Raw genomic sequence first — 14747 nt, forward strand, 5'->3', positions numbered from 1 at the left:
ACTCTTGCTTAAGAGTACTATCTAATGGATTGTTAGTAATTTTCAATAATTTCATCAAATATGCACGTGAGAGGACCTTATTTGCATGTCAATCCTTTAGACCTCTTTTCACAATTTTTTAGTTTTATTAATTCAGCGTTCTCTATGTACATTAAACAACTTGTTAAAAAAAATAGATAGGCATCTGCTCCAAAAAGTTGAAAATAATTTATTAGCAGCAAGATTACTTTTGGCATTGTGCCACTACCTTCCTGGTTTCCTTTTTCATGTTTATGGGCATTGGTAGGATTGGTTTATTTTTCGAGTGGTCTTTAACACATGTTGTGCTAATTTAGATTAATTATTGATCACCTAAATAAGTGTTTCACCGCCAAATTTTCACTAAGTTTGGACCTGCATAAACTTTGATTGCTGCCAGCGAATTGATTTCTGCTTTTAGCGCTATCAAGTTCGATTTTTTCTGCCAGTCTGGATTTTTCCAACAAATAAATAGGTACTTAATGATACTACTTAGAAAATTTTTTATAGGATCGAAAATAATACGAAGCCCAGTTTGTGAAAGTTTCTTATGATTCCGTATGAATAAGACAAAGTTTAATTTATTTGAACAGCAAAGGGGTATTTGTAAGTATCTTGTACATGAAGAAACGGTCATATTGAGAAGCAGTGTCTGAGTCTGTGTTCAATTACTGAGTGATCTCAAAAAACCATAATAGCCACCGGATTTTCGGCAACCCCAACATTTAAAAAATAGATTAACCAGACTTTTCTCTCGAGATTAGCGAGCGTGTTAGGAGAAGACTGACAAGAAAATTGAAGAGAAACGAAAGAATAGATGCACAATGTTGATGTGATTTGTTGAACACCTCATCGCTCTTCTATTATTCAACTGAATCTTTGCTGCGACATACGGCTGTCGCAATTTATTGTTAGGCAAATTTATGAGCATAATGGTAAGTATGATTTAGCGATGCTGGAACAATAAAATTTCAACCATGATTGCACATGGATATCAAAGTAAAAAGATGTATTCCATGCCAAAACCTCTCAACTTGGCCCGTAAAACTTCTGCGACTGATTCCGAAGCACCTACAAGCCAGTTCGTTTATTCTGCATATTCAGGTAAGCAAGCGGCTTACTAACTTCCCAATAAATAGAGTTGTTATTTTGCAGCATGAACAGTTGGTGTGAAAGTAAACTTCCCTATAATTGCAGATTCCGTGGTACCAAGTTCTGATTTGGGTAGCTTTCAATGTTAACCTGTATATTGAATTTTTGCCTTAAGTACACTGTGAAGTTTTGAGCCAAAAAGTTGTTTTTTAATCACCATGTAATTAAAGAGATGCCTAAGAGATTCTATGATTAGGATATACAGTAATAATTCATGAGTGCGAAAGTTAATGAGATATCTTAGCAATAAACGAGGAAAAGAACTCTGTTATCTAAGATATGGCTTTTGGTAATAATTCATGCCCATCTTTTTTCAAAATTTTTACTTTCTAACACCTCTTTCAGAAACCATTCAATTGGAGTCAATCAAAGTCTAATCACCTGGTATATTATTGAGTGATCTTTGTTAAGATTGAAGACTTTTGTACCCCGTTTGCGACACCTCTATCCATAAAACTATTTAAATTAATAATTATTTTAGTAGTACACGTAAGCCTTGTAAGAATTTATGCAAATTTTACAAATATTTTTAGTTGTACAATGATTATCAATACTAATGGAATAGTCATCTCTCTATTTTGATCCTGGGCGTCCAGACGTCTGGCGTCTGGTTCGCCCCGTTTTCGCTGGCTGTGCTCGGTCTTTTCCTCCTCAGTAAAAGTTTGTCTTGCACACATTTAAGTATATTAAATGTACTTTAGTGTAAACGGCGAAAAATAAATAATTACTATGTTACAAAACCTAAATTTGTCATGTTATATCAGTTTGAAATCGTGGGCCATTTTAATGGCTTTCAAAAATCTGGTAAGTTGCTTGTGTTACTATTTTAATCCGAGAAAAAGAATAAACATAAACGTGCTCATAAAATTAAATTTTACCAAGAAACTCTAATAATTTTCCATATTTTAGCTTCTTGGTATAGCTATAATCGTAGGTGGAAGTATCTGGTTGACAAACAGCAAAGTTCTCGACACATTTGAAACATATTTTGCCTGTGGAGTATTCATAGGAATAATAAATATTATTGCAGGATGCATCATGATTGCTGCTCTACTCACGGTTAGTGAATTAATTTTTCTATACTATAAAGCTATAATGAAATTAGACAACATTATTGTTTTTAGGGCAAAGAAAAAATTGTTCTTCTTTATATCCTATTAGAGTTTGTCATCCTCTTTACCTTAACAATATTTACAGCGATGAACAACCTTAATCCGGAAATATCAATAGTTTTTATACTTGTGTTTATTTTATGTCGTAAGTGTAGTTATAGCACTTTTGTGGCAACCTTCTAAAAGGAATTTTCGTATTTTTTAGTCTCTTTGTGGATTGGATTATATAACGTGTACAGGTTTTATATTGAATTGCAAATTTACAATAGCAGCTCAGTGGAAGCGAGAGTGGATGAAATAACTTGCCAAATGCCCCCTAATTATTTGGCTTCTTTTCCAGAAAAAGCTGTCGATACAACTACTGTATGAATAATTAACATATTTTAAGTAATATATCTAATTCGCCTGCCGGCTTTGCAGTGAGTGTAGTTCACTTACATGTTAAACCGACTGTAATTATTTTGCTCGTAAATTGTTTCAAAAAATTATTTAATTACATTTATTGGTGTGAGGCAACTTTATGTTTGCTGTATCAAATATTACGGCAATACATATTTTTGTCACGTATAAAGTACTTTTAATCAGGATCGTTTAGAATGTTTAGATGAATATAAAGAAGTTTGTTAATTGGGCCCATTTCATATTTTATTACTTTTAAAAGTATTAAAATTGGGAGTGCTGAGCTGGCAATAAACGATAATAATATGCCTGTACCGGTTAAAATGTTTACTTTGACCTACGGTTAAATTTCTTTACTAAAGAAACCAATTATGTCTTGCAAAATTCAATTTGGTTGTATTTTTAATGATTGGTTGGACGTAAAAATATGGTTGTCTCCTCGAAACAGAACGCTCTAGCACAGCATAAAAATTACAATTTATGCTATGGCTCTAGGCAAAGTGACTTTAATAAATATATTTTCTGATAGTAAAGCAGACTAGAAAAAGATCTATAGCTAAAAAGTGTACGCTGTTTGTAAGTTCAGTTTGATCTGATCATTTTCTGATTTTCTGCAAATCTTTAATAGTTGGAATGTGAATGCGGCTCTGAGTAGCAACTCTAGGCATATTGATTTTCAATTATTCCAAAACCAATCAACTTACAAAAGTATCTGAAGCGGAATCTATTAGAGGACGTTTTTTTTATTAATCAGAAAATTTTTGTATTTCAATTGATTTGTTTGAATTGATACAAAATTTTTTTCATTCGATTACAAATGTAATTTTCTTCTCTATAGCGAAGCGAACTATGGATGTGGAAAATCGTAAAGTTAATTTAGATCCGGAACTAAGAATCAAGGAGTCATGAAAATCTGTAAACGAAGGACTTTCATGGACTTTTCAAACAACTAGAAAAATAAGTACTTATTAAAACTAAAATAAAATTTAAATTAAAAAATTGAGGCAATTTTTATAATACTAATAGTCATTATTAACAATACGATATAAGACGTTTAGTAGTCATAGCGGATTGCGACAAGAATAGACAATTATGGATTAAATAATTAATAAATGCATTATAAGGAGTGAAATAATTCAACTTATATAATGCAGATTTTAGAAGGGGCTGTTGCGGACGACATTGTACCTAATCATGGCAGAAAATGACGTAATTCTTTAATAAAAATACTATAAAAATACAATAGAAATAAATAAGAAAATTCAAAGGATGATCCTTCATGAATAGTTAGTTCAATTCTAGATGAAAAATTAGTATCTTAACTTCGTACTGTAGTTTTTTGCAATATGTAAAATAATGAAACTACGTGCCCTTGAGTTTAGATTCTAGAATTAATTGTAGTTTTTAAATTATCACTAATAGGAGTATTATAAAACGCCATATATATTTTCATAAAGACTAATATGGTTCCCATACTGGACTGTTCAATTCACAATGTAACACTTTGTTATGTGTGCCTCGAAGATATTCCCAGATTGAAGAATAATTTCGAATCGTAAAAATACTTGCCCAAATAAAAAAATGTTTTCTATTAAAAAAATCAAAATATATATAAAAATCCCAGAAACAATAAAAAGAAGCTGATCAGCTTTAACTGTTTATCATAATGTTAACTTAATGCAATATTTAATTATTCCTTCATTGAATGTGTGTATTAACATACAAAATACGTATTACTGAACGCATTCAGATTAAAGAGACGAATTCAATGGAGCAGTGCAAACAGCAGATGGCCAGGAGAAGATAAAATGACAACAGAAATGGTAAATATTATAAAATCCAAAGCAAAATAAATAATGTGTATAAGTGTACAGTGACATAACAATACAGAAAGAAATATTCTACAAGTGGAAAATTACAGCGATAGTATAGATTTTCTAAAACGAAGCCAGAAAGATGAGCAAAACTATAAGAATATCGATAAAAACAGCTGAAAATTTGTTCAAAAACTGATTAGATGATGAGACAACGAGATAATTTTAAAAAATATTTTATTTCCGTAGTCGCAAATTCGTATGGGGCACGAACATTGTTTCATGGCGATCTGAACGCTACACAGGTTCAATAACTTCAACAATTTAACTAATATTGCAAAATTTCTTTGCGCCAATCAAATGAATTTAGCACTTTTACAATTTACCAATGAGCTGGAAAATATTGAGTGCCACCAAGTGCAATTGCGCGAAGAAAAATTAATTACAAAATAATCGAAAATAATTTTTAAGAAAACTAAAAATTGTTGTCAGAGAAAGAGAGATTGGCCGGATTATTGCAACGTATTAAGCTACATATATGTGACAATTTTATCAGTTTTACTACTACGGCCGGATAAGTTGTCTCTGGTTATATCTCTTTTTAATTAACGTTGCAAAGTTATAGATTTATGATAATTTTTCAGTCGTTCGAGATTCATTAGTCCGGATCGACTTTGATTAATTTATTTCTTGAAAAGCAATCGAGCTAAGATAATAGCCGTTGTGGTTTTTATATAATATGTTACCAAATAAATTCGGTTTAATCATATTTTTCCAAATTTTTGTTCAGAAACGCTCACTTTAAATAATACCGGTGCGCCTTTATACAGGGTGTCATTCCTTTTAAGAGGCTATAAATATAAATCATTTTTTTAACTCTTTCTCCTGTACTCCTAAAACACCCCCCGACAAAACATCTCCAGAGGACTGACGTCAATTTTGACTGAGAACCATGAATTCTCTAAAACGCTAATGCTACCTATGTATTATAAGCCATTATTTTAGCTGTCTGCAATATAATTCACCATCGACAAATGTCCTATAATTATTCCATATGTAAATAATCCAAAATATTGCATATATAATGCGATAAACATGGTGCATGTTTATCACACCATACACTTACCAATATTTGTTTTCTGAACAAAAATACTAGAAATTGAGATTGTGGCCTCAGACAAACGTAGTAAACTATTCAATGTTATAACGTAATTGTCACAGAGTATCCCCCTGGGGAGATGTTCTGTGGTAATTGTTCGTTTTACAGTTCACCAACGTCGGACTTAAACTTGCTACAATCAAATATCACAGAAATCGAACCGATAGCATACTAACAGACAGTGCAATGTTTTCACTTAGTTTTAGTTTCAGTTAGCAGCAGATCTGGAGATAATTCTCCACGTACGGTACTTTTATCGTATTGACTAAGTAGAACAGTTAGCAGACATATTATATTATCTGCTTATCATTTCTGGAATTTCCTTTCAAAATTACTTTATTTGCATTCGCAGTGTGATAACCGTGGTCCCCACATAAGTAAAATTGTAGTATGTACCTAATAGTTTAATAGTATTGAAATTGTTAATTGCTTTAAAAGTAGAATACAAATTGTGATGGTGTAACCGTAAAAAAATAAGTACGAGCATTATTCAAAATAATGTCGGTGTGTAAATGGTTTAGTTTTTCGCATAGACGATGGAGAGTTATAGCCGTCGCTTGGGTTCATATGGTAACTAATTTATTAATTGCTTGCAGCTCCTTACAAATAGCAAATACATGCCTATTAATTAATCCATATTATCTAAATATTTCTAAAAGTAAAAGATAAACATTAGATCGAAAATTAACAGCAAAAAATCAATGGGACTCTACAAATAACCATGCTATAAAGCAGCGCTTGAGGAAATTGATTAAATTCATTTCAAATTAAAGCTGCTATCTACTTCTCCTCGATAACTGATGAGAACTAGATAGTACTTCTCCTCTGTAACTGATTAAATTGTATGTCTGAACAGCGCCAGTATACCTATATCTCGTTAGTTCAGATCAAATGATTGAAAAGACGTTAACTGCTCTTAGTGTCGATCACAAAACATTTGAAGATTATGTTTGGCACATTTGAACGGACTTAATTACTGATTCAGGATACTCGGCAAAGTTACCATTTCAATATTTTAGTATATTTATATTATGGGTAAAAATACATCTTATTAAAATTTAAAAATTTTGCATTAGCTCTCAATATAGTTATTTCTAAATGCTGCTTTACGAACAGGTTACTTTGTAGCCATTTGCAAAAAAATAAGATGTTATTTGTGCACATACATATTTATATCTGTATACAGGGTGATTCAAAATTGGCGCCATTCCTTTCATGGGGAAATAAGGTCTCACTTATAGAGAGATACGGGAAAAATACGAAACATTTTTCACATTTTATTAAGCATTATTTTGAAATTGTTCCATGTTTAATTGGTAGCATTTTGGAATACTTAAGCATTCAAAAAGAAAAGTTGCGATCTTTGTTTCAAATTACGAAAATTTTTTATATTAAAAAGGTTCTCTTCTACAATTTTTGATGAAATCAAATCGGCAGCGATGTTTTTGTCATTAACAGATAGTTACAGCTGGATAGCCTTTGTCAATAATAACAATATTTTGTCAAACTGTGACTTACTTTGAAGCTCCTTTCACGAATTTGCGAGATGCGTTTAGTTCTCGGGAAATGTCACAGTAAGATAGCAGAAGCTGTAAAAACTCACGCCAACAAAGAGACACTGGAGATTGTCTCAAAGAAGATAGTAGACGGCAATAAGCAATAAGATAGCAGATGTTCTTGTTCCAGACACAGAGGACCAAGTATGGGACATAGTATGGGACAGAGGACCAAGTATGAGCCCTCCAGGGGTACTCATAGCACAATAACTTTGCCACTTTGCCAAGCACCAAATAAATTTGAAAATAAAAAGGAATGTAACCAAAGGGTTACATTCCTACCACGTATGTAAGATCACATTAAACCAATGGATTAATGAACACCGCTACAAAGTGAGCAGGAGTTAATTAACGGAATACGAGAAGCTGCTCGATAAGAGTGGATAATAAGGAGATTACACAGGCACTAATAACTCCACGGTTACCGGAGTTTTAAATAATTCCGAAGCAACAGGTAATTACGTAATGTTAATTAGGCAGATTACCATGAATTAGAAACATTGTTGCCGTCTTTCTGATATAGTTTTTTGCAATTTTCTCAGTTTTTAATAGCAATTAATTTTTTAAACTATTTTTCCTGTACTCCTAAAACACCGCAACACCTCCAGAGGAATGCCGCCTATTTTGAATCACCCTGTATAACGCTTTTCGACGCATTTGAGGCGTTTTTGGGCAGTTTTTTAAAACGCGGTTATTGTCTGATCTTGAAATTTCATGCTGGCCTCTATCCCAATGATCTAAGCGAGTTTCGATGTTTCTACAGATATGCAACTTCTTATCCCACACATAATATTTTTATAAACCATTTAAGCACACTCAAATAGAAACATGATTTTTTAAATATTAAATTTAAAGGAGCTCAATGTTAAATTAATAATAAATATTCACGAGAACTAACAAAACTAAAAAAAAAAGAAAATAATACAACTGCCCATGTTGGGTATACCTATTTGAAAAAAACGAATGAACTACTCTAAAAAAATTTAAAAAAAAGAAATAAATTTTAGTAGTAAAGTAAACCTTAAAGCTTCTTTGCTGATACAGTATCTGATAAAAATAACCACAGAAAACATGGCTATTTTTATTGATACGCTTAAACCTGGAATATTTTATTTTAGTACTCATTAGGAACTAGTTGAAAAATGTATTAGAATTGCTTTATTTGGTCGTTTTACGTCACTGAATCAAATTTTAATCAATGTATGAACAATTTCTATAAATGTTTACAATGTCATTACATTGACATGTTTTAGATTCTAGTTCTTTATGGTATTTATGTGACCGCTGATGATAGAATTAACGAACAGTATCCAGTGAACGCATACGAAATAGTGTATGCTCTATGCTATTACATTGTACACTTTGTGCTAATCACTCTACTAGTTTTGGGAATTAATAATGTAAGTAAATTTTATGTTATAGTTTGTTAGCGACCGTGATGCTACAATTATAATTAAGGGTAGCAAGGTAAATAAAGGCGTATAATAGGTAAAAGGTGTTTATTTAGGTGCTTGGGTTAATCGGTCAACAGAGCGGCAGAAAYCTGTTTTGCCGAAACGTTAGTTCACGAAAAATAGTGTTTTTTGTCGGAAGCACCTAAAGAGGAATTCTAAAGGAACACTAAAGAGAAGATCTACTGGGAATATTTGCTAATGACCCACAAAATACATGCAGACTATTCTGTCGGTATCAGTTTCTAATTATTGCCTGTTAACTTAACTAAATATTCTGATGGAAGTTGAGAATGTTTTGACGTGATTCACATTTTGTACCACTTTACAGTCTTGCTTAACCAGATTTCCATAGCTGTTGCTTTTTTTCTTGCGTTTTATTCTTTAGAGCCTATTTTTGTTGTATGGATATTACACTCTTCAATAGTTTCAATGTTTCCGTATTCTTACATTATTTGGTTCTGTTTGTCGGTTTGCAAATTCTGATCTGATGCATTTTCTGTTAAAAGGTGGGAGATAGAAGATATTGTTGATGTCTTCTTATTCTTGATGGCAATCACATTTGTAAATGTTTGAAAAAGCCTACGTTGGCGTGTAATTTTTCTATGTTAAAAATTTACTTCTCGCTCTGCAAATAGCACCTGTGGAAACTGAAAACTTTTTATCTACTAGTAGGCAAGGGCTCTTAATCTTCAGGATTTGGCAGAGTGTTGCCGAAATGGCTTATTGCGCCAACCCAACTCGCCGCCACAGTTACTCATCGGTGCAGTTGCGTTGTAGTCACCCATTTGGTAAAATGTTGCTCTTAAATAATGTGGTGATCTTTTTTTGTTAGGTGTTGCAATTCCAGCCCCGGGCCTCGAAGAGCTCTAATTCGTCCCTGGGTTAAATGCTAAGAGTGATTTAAAGCATGGCAGAGTGAGACGCAACGAGATATAATGAAAAACTCATGAACAAAAAATATTCTACATGTTCAGAGTTGTGCGTTCGGTATAGAAGAGTTTGCTCTAAATTTTGCCAAAATTTCGAACTTGACTCATGATTAGGAAAAGTTTCGCAGGATGTGAAAGAACTATGGCGGCACACATTTTGAATTAAGTTTTTCAAAAATGAATTTCTCAAAAACGAAAAATATTCCACAAGTTCAGATTTTCACGCAAATGCATACGCTTCATTTAAAAATTCCAACTTTCAAAATAAAACCAGTAGCAACTTGAAAGATTGACTTTCTGCATAAGACGGTTTTTTCGGAACCAAACCCACACTATCAGTAATCTGATGCTAATTGGCTTGAATACTGGAAATCAAATCTCCATACCTAATGCGGTTCTTTAGCGAAAAGCGTAAGATGAGCTAATATGAAAATACAAAGCCGCCCAGCGAAGCAAAGAGACAGAAATATATCTACAGAATCCATAAAACTTCAGTTATTTGTCGGAAAACTAAACTTAGTTCAAGCTAAAAGCTTTAAAGATTAGAAATAATTCTTACTAGCTTTTTGCTAGCTGGCGCCTCATCCTCCATTTTCTACCCATTAATCTTTAAGAAGTTCACTACATTTTCAAAAACTATCGCACTTGCCTTAAGGGCCACAATGATTCTATATTTCTCATCTAGGAATGCGGTAGCAAACTGAACATTCATACACTTCCTCGAGAAAAAAAAGACACCGAACTACAGAATAAATATGATTATTTAATTATTTAATTGTTCGCCGTTTCGATGATTCATGCTTCACTTGACAGCTCGATTTCAGCCTGTTTATTGTTGACATTTTCGTAGAAAGTGACTGTTCGCCCGGCAATATTTCCAAAAACAAATTTCACGTTCCAACTTAACGAAAGTCAACAACAGGTGCTGATCTTCCACTAATTTAATTTTAATTTTAGTGCAATTCATATTTGTCTGAATCTCACTCAGCTACAGTGATTAATTAAAATTAATAAGCGAATTAATTTTGTTTTTTTTTTAATATTGACTAAAGAAAATAACCGCGAAGAAATCGCTTATAAATTAAATTGTTGCTCAACTTCCGAACGATGATAGAAACCAACGAAATTTCAACTAATTAAAAATTACAAGTTCTGATTTCAAGAATTATTCAGCCACAACCGCAATTCGAGGTACGGCGCAGTGAGGCGCGGTGAGTTATAACTCACCAACTCAAAAGCGCAACTCAACACAGTGTTCTTCTTCTTCTCTAAGTACCCTGTTCTCTTAGAACGTTGGCAATCATTAGCGCTATCTGTAGTTTGTCGACCGCTTTTCTAAAGAGACTTGTCGTAGTCTCACCAGACCACTGACGTAAATTCCTTGGCCACGATATTCTTCGACCCCCTGACTCTCTTCTGTCTTCGATCTTTCCTTCTATTATTAATTTGAGAACAATTTAAGAAAAGTAAGTGTGAGCATGAGCTTCGAGATCTTTTGCCATTTTCGCGACCACATCCATATTGCGCAATCTGTCCATCCAGGATATCTTCAACATCCGTCGATACACCCACAGTTCGAAAGCCTCAATATTTTTGCATATGACGTCTGCTGAGTCTACGCCTCAATTCTATAATAGAGAATATCAAAGAATATCAAAAAAATATCGAACGGAGAGTTACAGACTTCGGCAACACAACAAGGACCTCATTTTCACAAATGATGCTCTGGCCTCTTCAATTCGGGCACGGACCTCCTGCATAGCATTCCAGTTTTTGTTGACCTGGCATCCATGGTATTTACATGACCGAACACGTTCGATTTGCTGGCCCTGCACCTGCAGAATACCTCCTCCAACCTGATTTTTATAACTCAGTGTTACCCAGGCCTATCGACGAGTTACTTTTAGAGTGGTTAAAATACTTCAATTCGCCACTTTAAACAGATTTTATCATTGTTATTGTTGGAACTACAAATAGTAGCGTGCGTATTTGAAAAAAAAGGCAACAAAATATAAGTACAATTATGTATTTCCTTTGAATTAGGGCTACTAAAGAGATTTTACTTTACTGATCATTAATGAAAATTTTCAGAATTGGTCTATTCTATATGTGCCATGGATTATTGTATTCTTCGCAGTATTTACCGCTGCATCATATCTTTGGATAGAATCCATTTTAAAAGAAAGCATTTCATCCATAGTTGCTTGGCTTACTAATGTTACTGTGCTGAGTAAGTTTTCACATTGCAATTCCTTACCTTCCATTATTTTATTATTTTATTTTTAGGTTTTGTCTGGTTTGGATGGTGGTGTGTAACAAAAGACTTTTTGAATGTTCGTCAAAAGCGTCAATTCGAGGTACGGCGCAGTGAGGCGCGGTGAGTTATAACTCACCAACTCAAAAGCGCAACTCAACACAGTGTTCTTCTTCTTCTCAAAAGCTGTCTGTAAGACTAGACCATTAGAAATATGAATGGTTTTCCTAAAATAATCATCTGTGTGAGATTGAAAAACGCCAAGCTTAAGTTAACTTGTTAATGTACTAAAAGGTGAATTATAATTATAACTGAAAACAGATATGTAACTATAAACGTGTATCAAGTCGACGTTTTCGGCTACCTAGTTGTTTAAAGCTATTTTTCAAATAAAACACTGCATATAAAACTTAAAATCTGATTATCAAGCTTTATATTTTCCGTGCGTGTTATAAATACGATTTCGATTAGCAACAATATTGTAATAGTTAACCTTAATACTTATGGCGATATAAATTAATTGTCGCATGTTTACAATTATAAATAACCGTTTCAGATATAAATAGTAGCGGAGTAAGATGTCGCAGCTAATTAGCTTGCTGATTGGATTTACTAATACCTAGGTAGTATGTGATTTTGGCATTAAATTTTAAATTGACTTTAAGTGAAAAATCTTTATAAATATAGAATATTTTATTTGTGTCCTACTGTGAACAATATCTGTAGTTCATGAAGGATTATACATTCTTTCCTTGTGGTACATGCGAATAAAATCCTACAGGACCAATGCTTGTCTAAAAATAGGAATTTATGGAGCTGTTGTTGATATTTGTTAAGCAAATATTACGTCTATGCTTTCCGGGTAAATTCGCAATGTTATTAAATACACCCTAAGTTTATCATCATCATTTTCAAAATAAATAGCATTTATCGTAAACATTAAAAATGCCGCATCAGTTGATTTTCATTTCAATCTTATACTAAGCAGCAAATGTACTGAAATTATCAATAAGTTTAATTAGTACGTGAGGTCGTTGGTTTCGAGACAACTCGAAGAAGTCACCAAGTAAGGAAACTATTTATAGGAGCACAAAAATGGACGCGCCAGACTGGCATTGCACATTATCACTTTTGTAATATTTGTACTATATCACATATAAATTGATGGAATTCAGCAACAATTAATTAAAGGGTATACAAGCTAGTTACAACTTGAATAAAATCGAGTTGTAAATAGAAATATTGATAATATCGAGGACAAAATATTGATCTAATATTTCCGAATTGAACACATTTTAATGTAAATATTTCTTGGTGGAAACGTTGGATTTAGTTGATACCGAGAGTAAATTAATTGTTGTTCTTATATCGGAACTGCTCACCTACATTCAGGTTTTGCTCCCGAAAAGAGCAGATTTCAGATTTCAATTTCAATACAGCGAGAAATACCAATATTATTATTTAATTGCAAGTTAAGGTAGGAAAAGTGCAAAACATTTCGAATACGATGTCGAAATTTTAATAATTTTCTAAAACTAGCATTACCGCACTTGCATATATTTACGATAGTTAAAGTTGAAAGCACTTGGAAAGTTTTAGAAACAGATCTAACAATAGAGAGTTATTGAACGGTCGATAGTTAGTTAGTCGGAACGAAAGAGTGGTATTTTGACGCAAACGTCTGCACAATTGAGTCTAAAAATAAGGGATCTCCTAATAATGATACTGTTCTGTGCTATTTGTGCAGCGATACTGTACGCTTTATTTCTACCTTATGCAGTTGACATTTATAACGATTGCTTAGAGATTATTTCATTATATAACACATTTTCAAATACAAGTTTTCTTTCAACCAGGGGACGTTTTAAAATGAGCGGAAATAAGAATACCCGGTTAAAGTTCACTTCCGAGGATGATGTCACCTTATTAAAGGAATGTTTAAACGTGAATCCAATTATGAACCGCCAGGGATGCGAAATGCGAATTAAATGGTTGGCAGAGAAAAGTGGAAATAGACTAAATTAGGTACTGTTCACGATTAGAATCGTATATTCTTTTCATCTAGAGGTCAGGAATTGAAGAGCCGCAAAGCGAGAGGAATGATCTATTGCTGGAAGTGCCATCCCTAAGGAAAGAAACCAATTATGATTTCAAAGACAAAAGCAAGCGCTCATTGTTGAAAAAACAACGACCTTCCAATTTAGGGAAGAATATAAGAGACTTAGGTACCCGTTGATAACAAACCGAATTGTCGGTCATTTCTTCTAAAGATATATATTTTCGAGTTGAATAATTAATAAATAAGTGATAAAAAAAATTCTGCTTTACAACAGATTACATAATGTGCATAGTAATATTCTCGAATAACTACTACTAAGCGCATTTCATTGCACGCGGCACCACGCACACCTGCATGCCGATGCTGCAAATTATATCATATAAATATGTAAGCTAAGATATAGGAGTCAGTTGTTACTAAACCAAAGTTGCTGAAATAAAATTTTTTAAAAATCTCTTTTTCGAAAGCAGAGTTTTAACTGGCGCAGTCGGTAGGATTAGTCGTTAACGGTTTCTACATCGCGTACCAGACCGGTTTGTTTTAACAATTTATAACAATTATCCGAACAATTTCGAACTTTGGAAGACAACTCACAAGACCAGGGAAGCAGTCCAAACATCGTTCTCATCCTATTGGTACGAGCCCTCCAGAACAAGCATCGTCTGAAGAACTCATAGATAAGCTAGGGAGAAGACAAACTCGCTACTCCTCTTGGCACCTAGACTAAGGCATGAAGACAACCAGAATCGTATTGATCTTCACATTATTGTAAGTTGAAACAGTTGAACTATTTTACTAACTTGGTAATAAGTAGGAAGTTCTATATTTCATTCAATAGTAT

General features: G+C 33.2%; 2 protein-coding genes across 2 annotated transcripts; both read left to right on the plus strand.

Moving 5' to 3' along the window:
• The first annotated feature begins 1740 nt into the window (after positions 1-1740).
• On the plus strand, positions 1741-2995 carry LOC109541823. The gene is made up of 4 exons (XM_019910805.2): positions 1741-1974; positions 2080-2229; positions 2295-2427; positions 2488-2995. Exons 1-4 carry the CDS (start codon positions 1900-1902, stop codon positions 2649-2651), a joined length of 522 nt encoding a protein of 173 aa, XP_019766364.1. The 5' UTR covers positions 1741-1899; the 3' UTR covers positions 2652-2995.
• Positions 2996-5625: 2630 nt separating this feature from the next.
• LOC109534816 lies at positions 5626-14360 on the plus strand. The gene is made up of 4 exons (XM_019900597.2): positions 5626-6224; positions 8464-8610; positions 11685-11823; positions 11880-14360. The coding sequence occupies exons 1-4, from the start codon at positions 6153-6155 to the stop codon at positions 11972-11974; spliced, it is 453 nt and encodes a 150-aa protein (XP_019756156.1). The 5' UTR covers positions 5626-6152; the 3' UTR covers positions 11975-14360.
• Positions 14361-14747: the final 387 nt, after the last annotated feature.

Source organism: Dendroctonus ponderosae, unplaced genomic scaffold, assembly GCF_020466585.1.
Source record: "Dendroctonus ponderosae isolate FM_Combo_2020 unplaced genomic scaffold, Dpon_F_20191213v2 Dpon_F_20191213_1, whole genome shotgun sequence".
NCBI lineage: Eukaryota > Metazoa > Arthropoda > Insecta > Coleoptera > Curculionidae > Dendroctonus > Dendroctonus ponderosae.

Bases quoted from the DNA above. Each gene is read 5' to 3' on its own strand.
- LOC109541823 (XM_019910805.2), top strand. From the start codon at position 1,900: ATGTTACAAAACCTAAATTTGTCATGTTATATCAGTTTGAAATCGTGG. The intron at 2,230-2,294 runs GTTAGTGAATTA...TATTGTTTTTAG, and splicing joins TGATTGCTGCTCTACTCACG to GGCAAAGAAAAAATTGTTCT. The intron at 2,428-2,487 runs GTAAGTGTAGTT...CGTATTTTTTAG, and splicing joins ACTTGTGTTTATTTTATGTC to TCTCTTTGTGGATTGGATTA.
- LOC109534816 (XM_019900597.2), top strand. From the start codon at position 6,153: ATGTCGGTGTGTAAATGGTTTAGTTTTTCGCATAGACGATGGAGAGTT. The intron at 6,225-8,463 runs GTAACTAATTTA...GACATGTTTTAG, and splicing joins CCGTCGCTTGGGTTCATATG to ATTCTAGTTCTTTATGGTAT. The intron at 11,824-11,879 runs GTAAGTTTTCAC...TTTTATTTTTAG, and splicing joins TACTAATGTTACTGTGCTGA to GTTTTGTCTGGTTTGGATGG.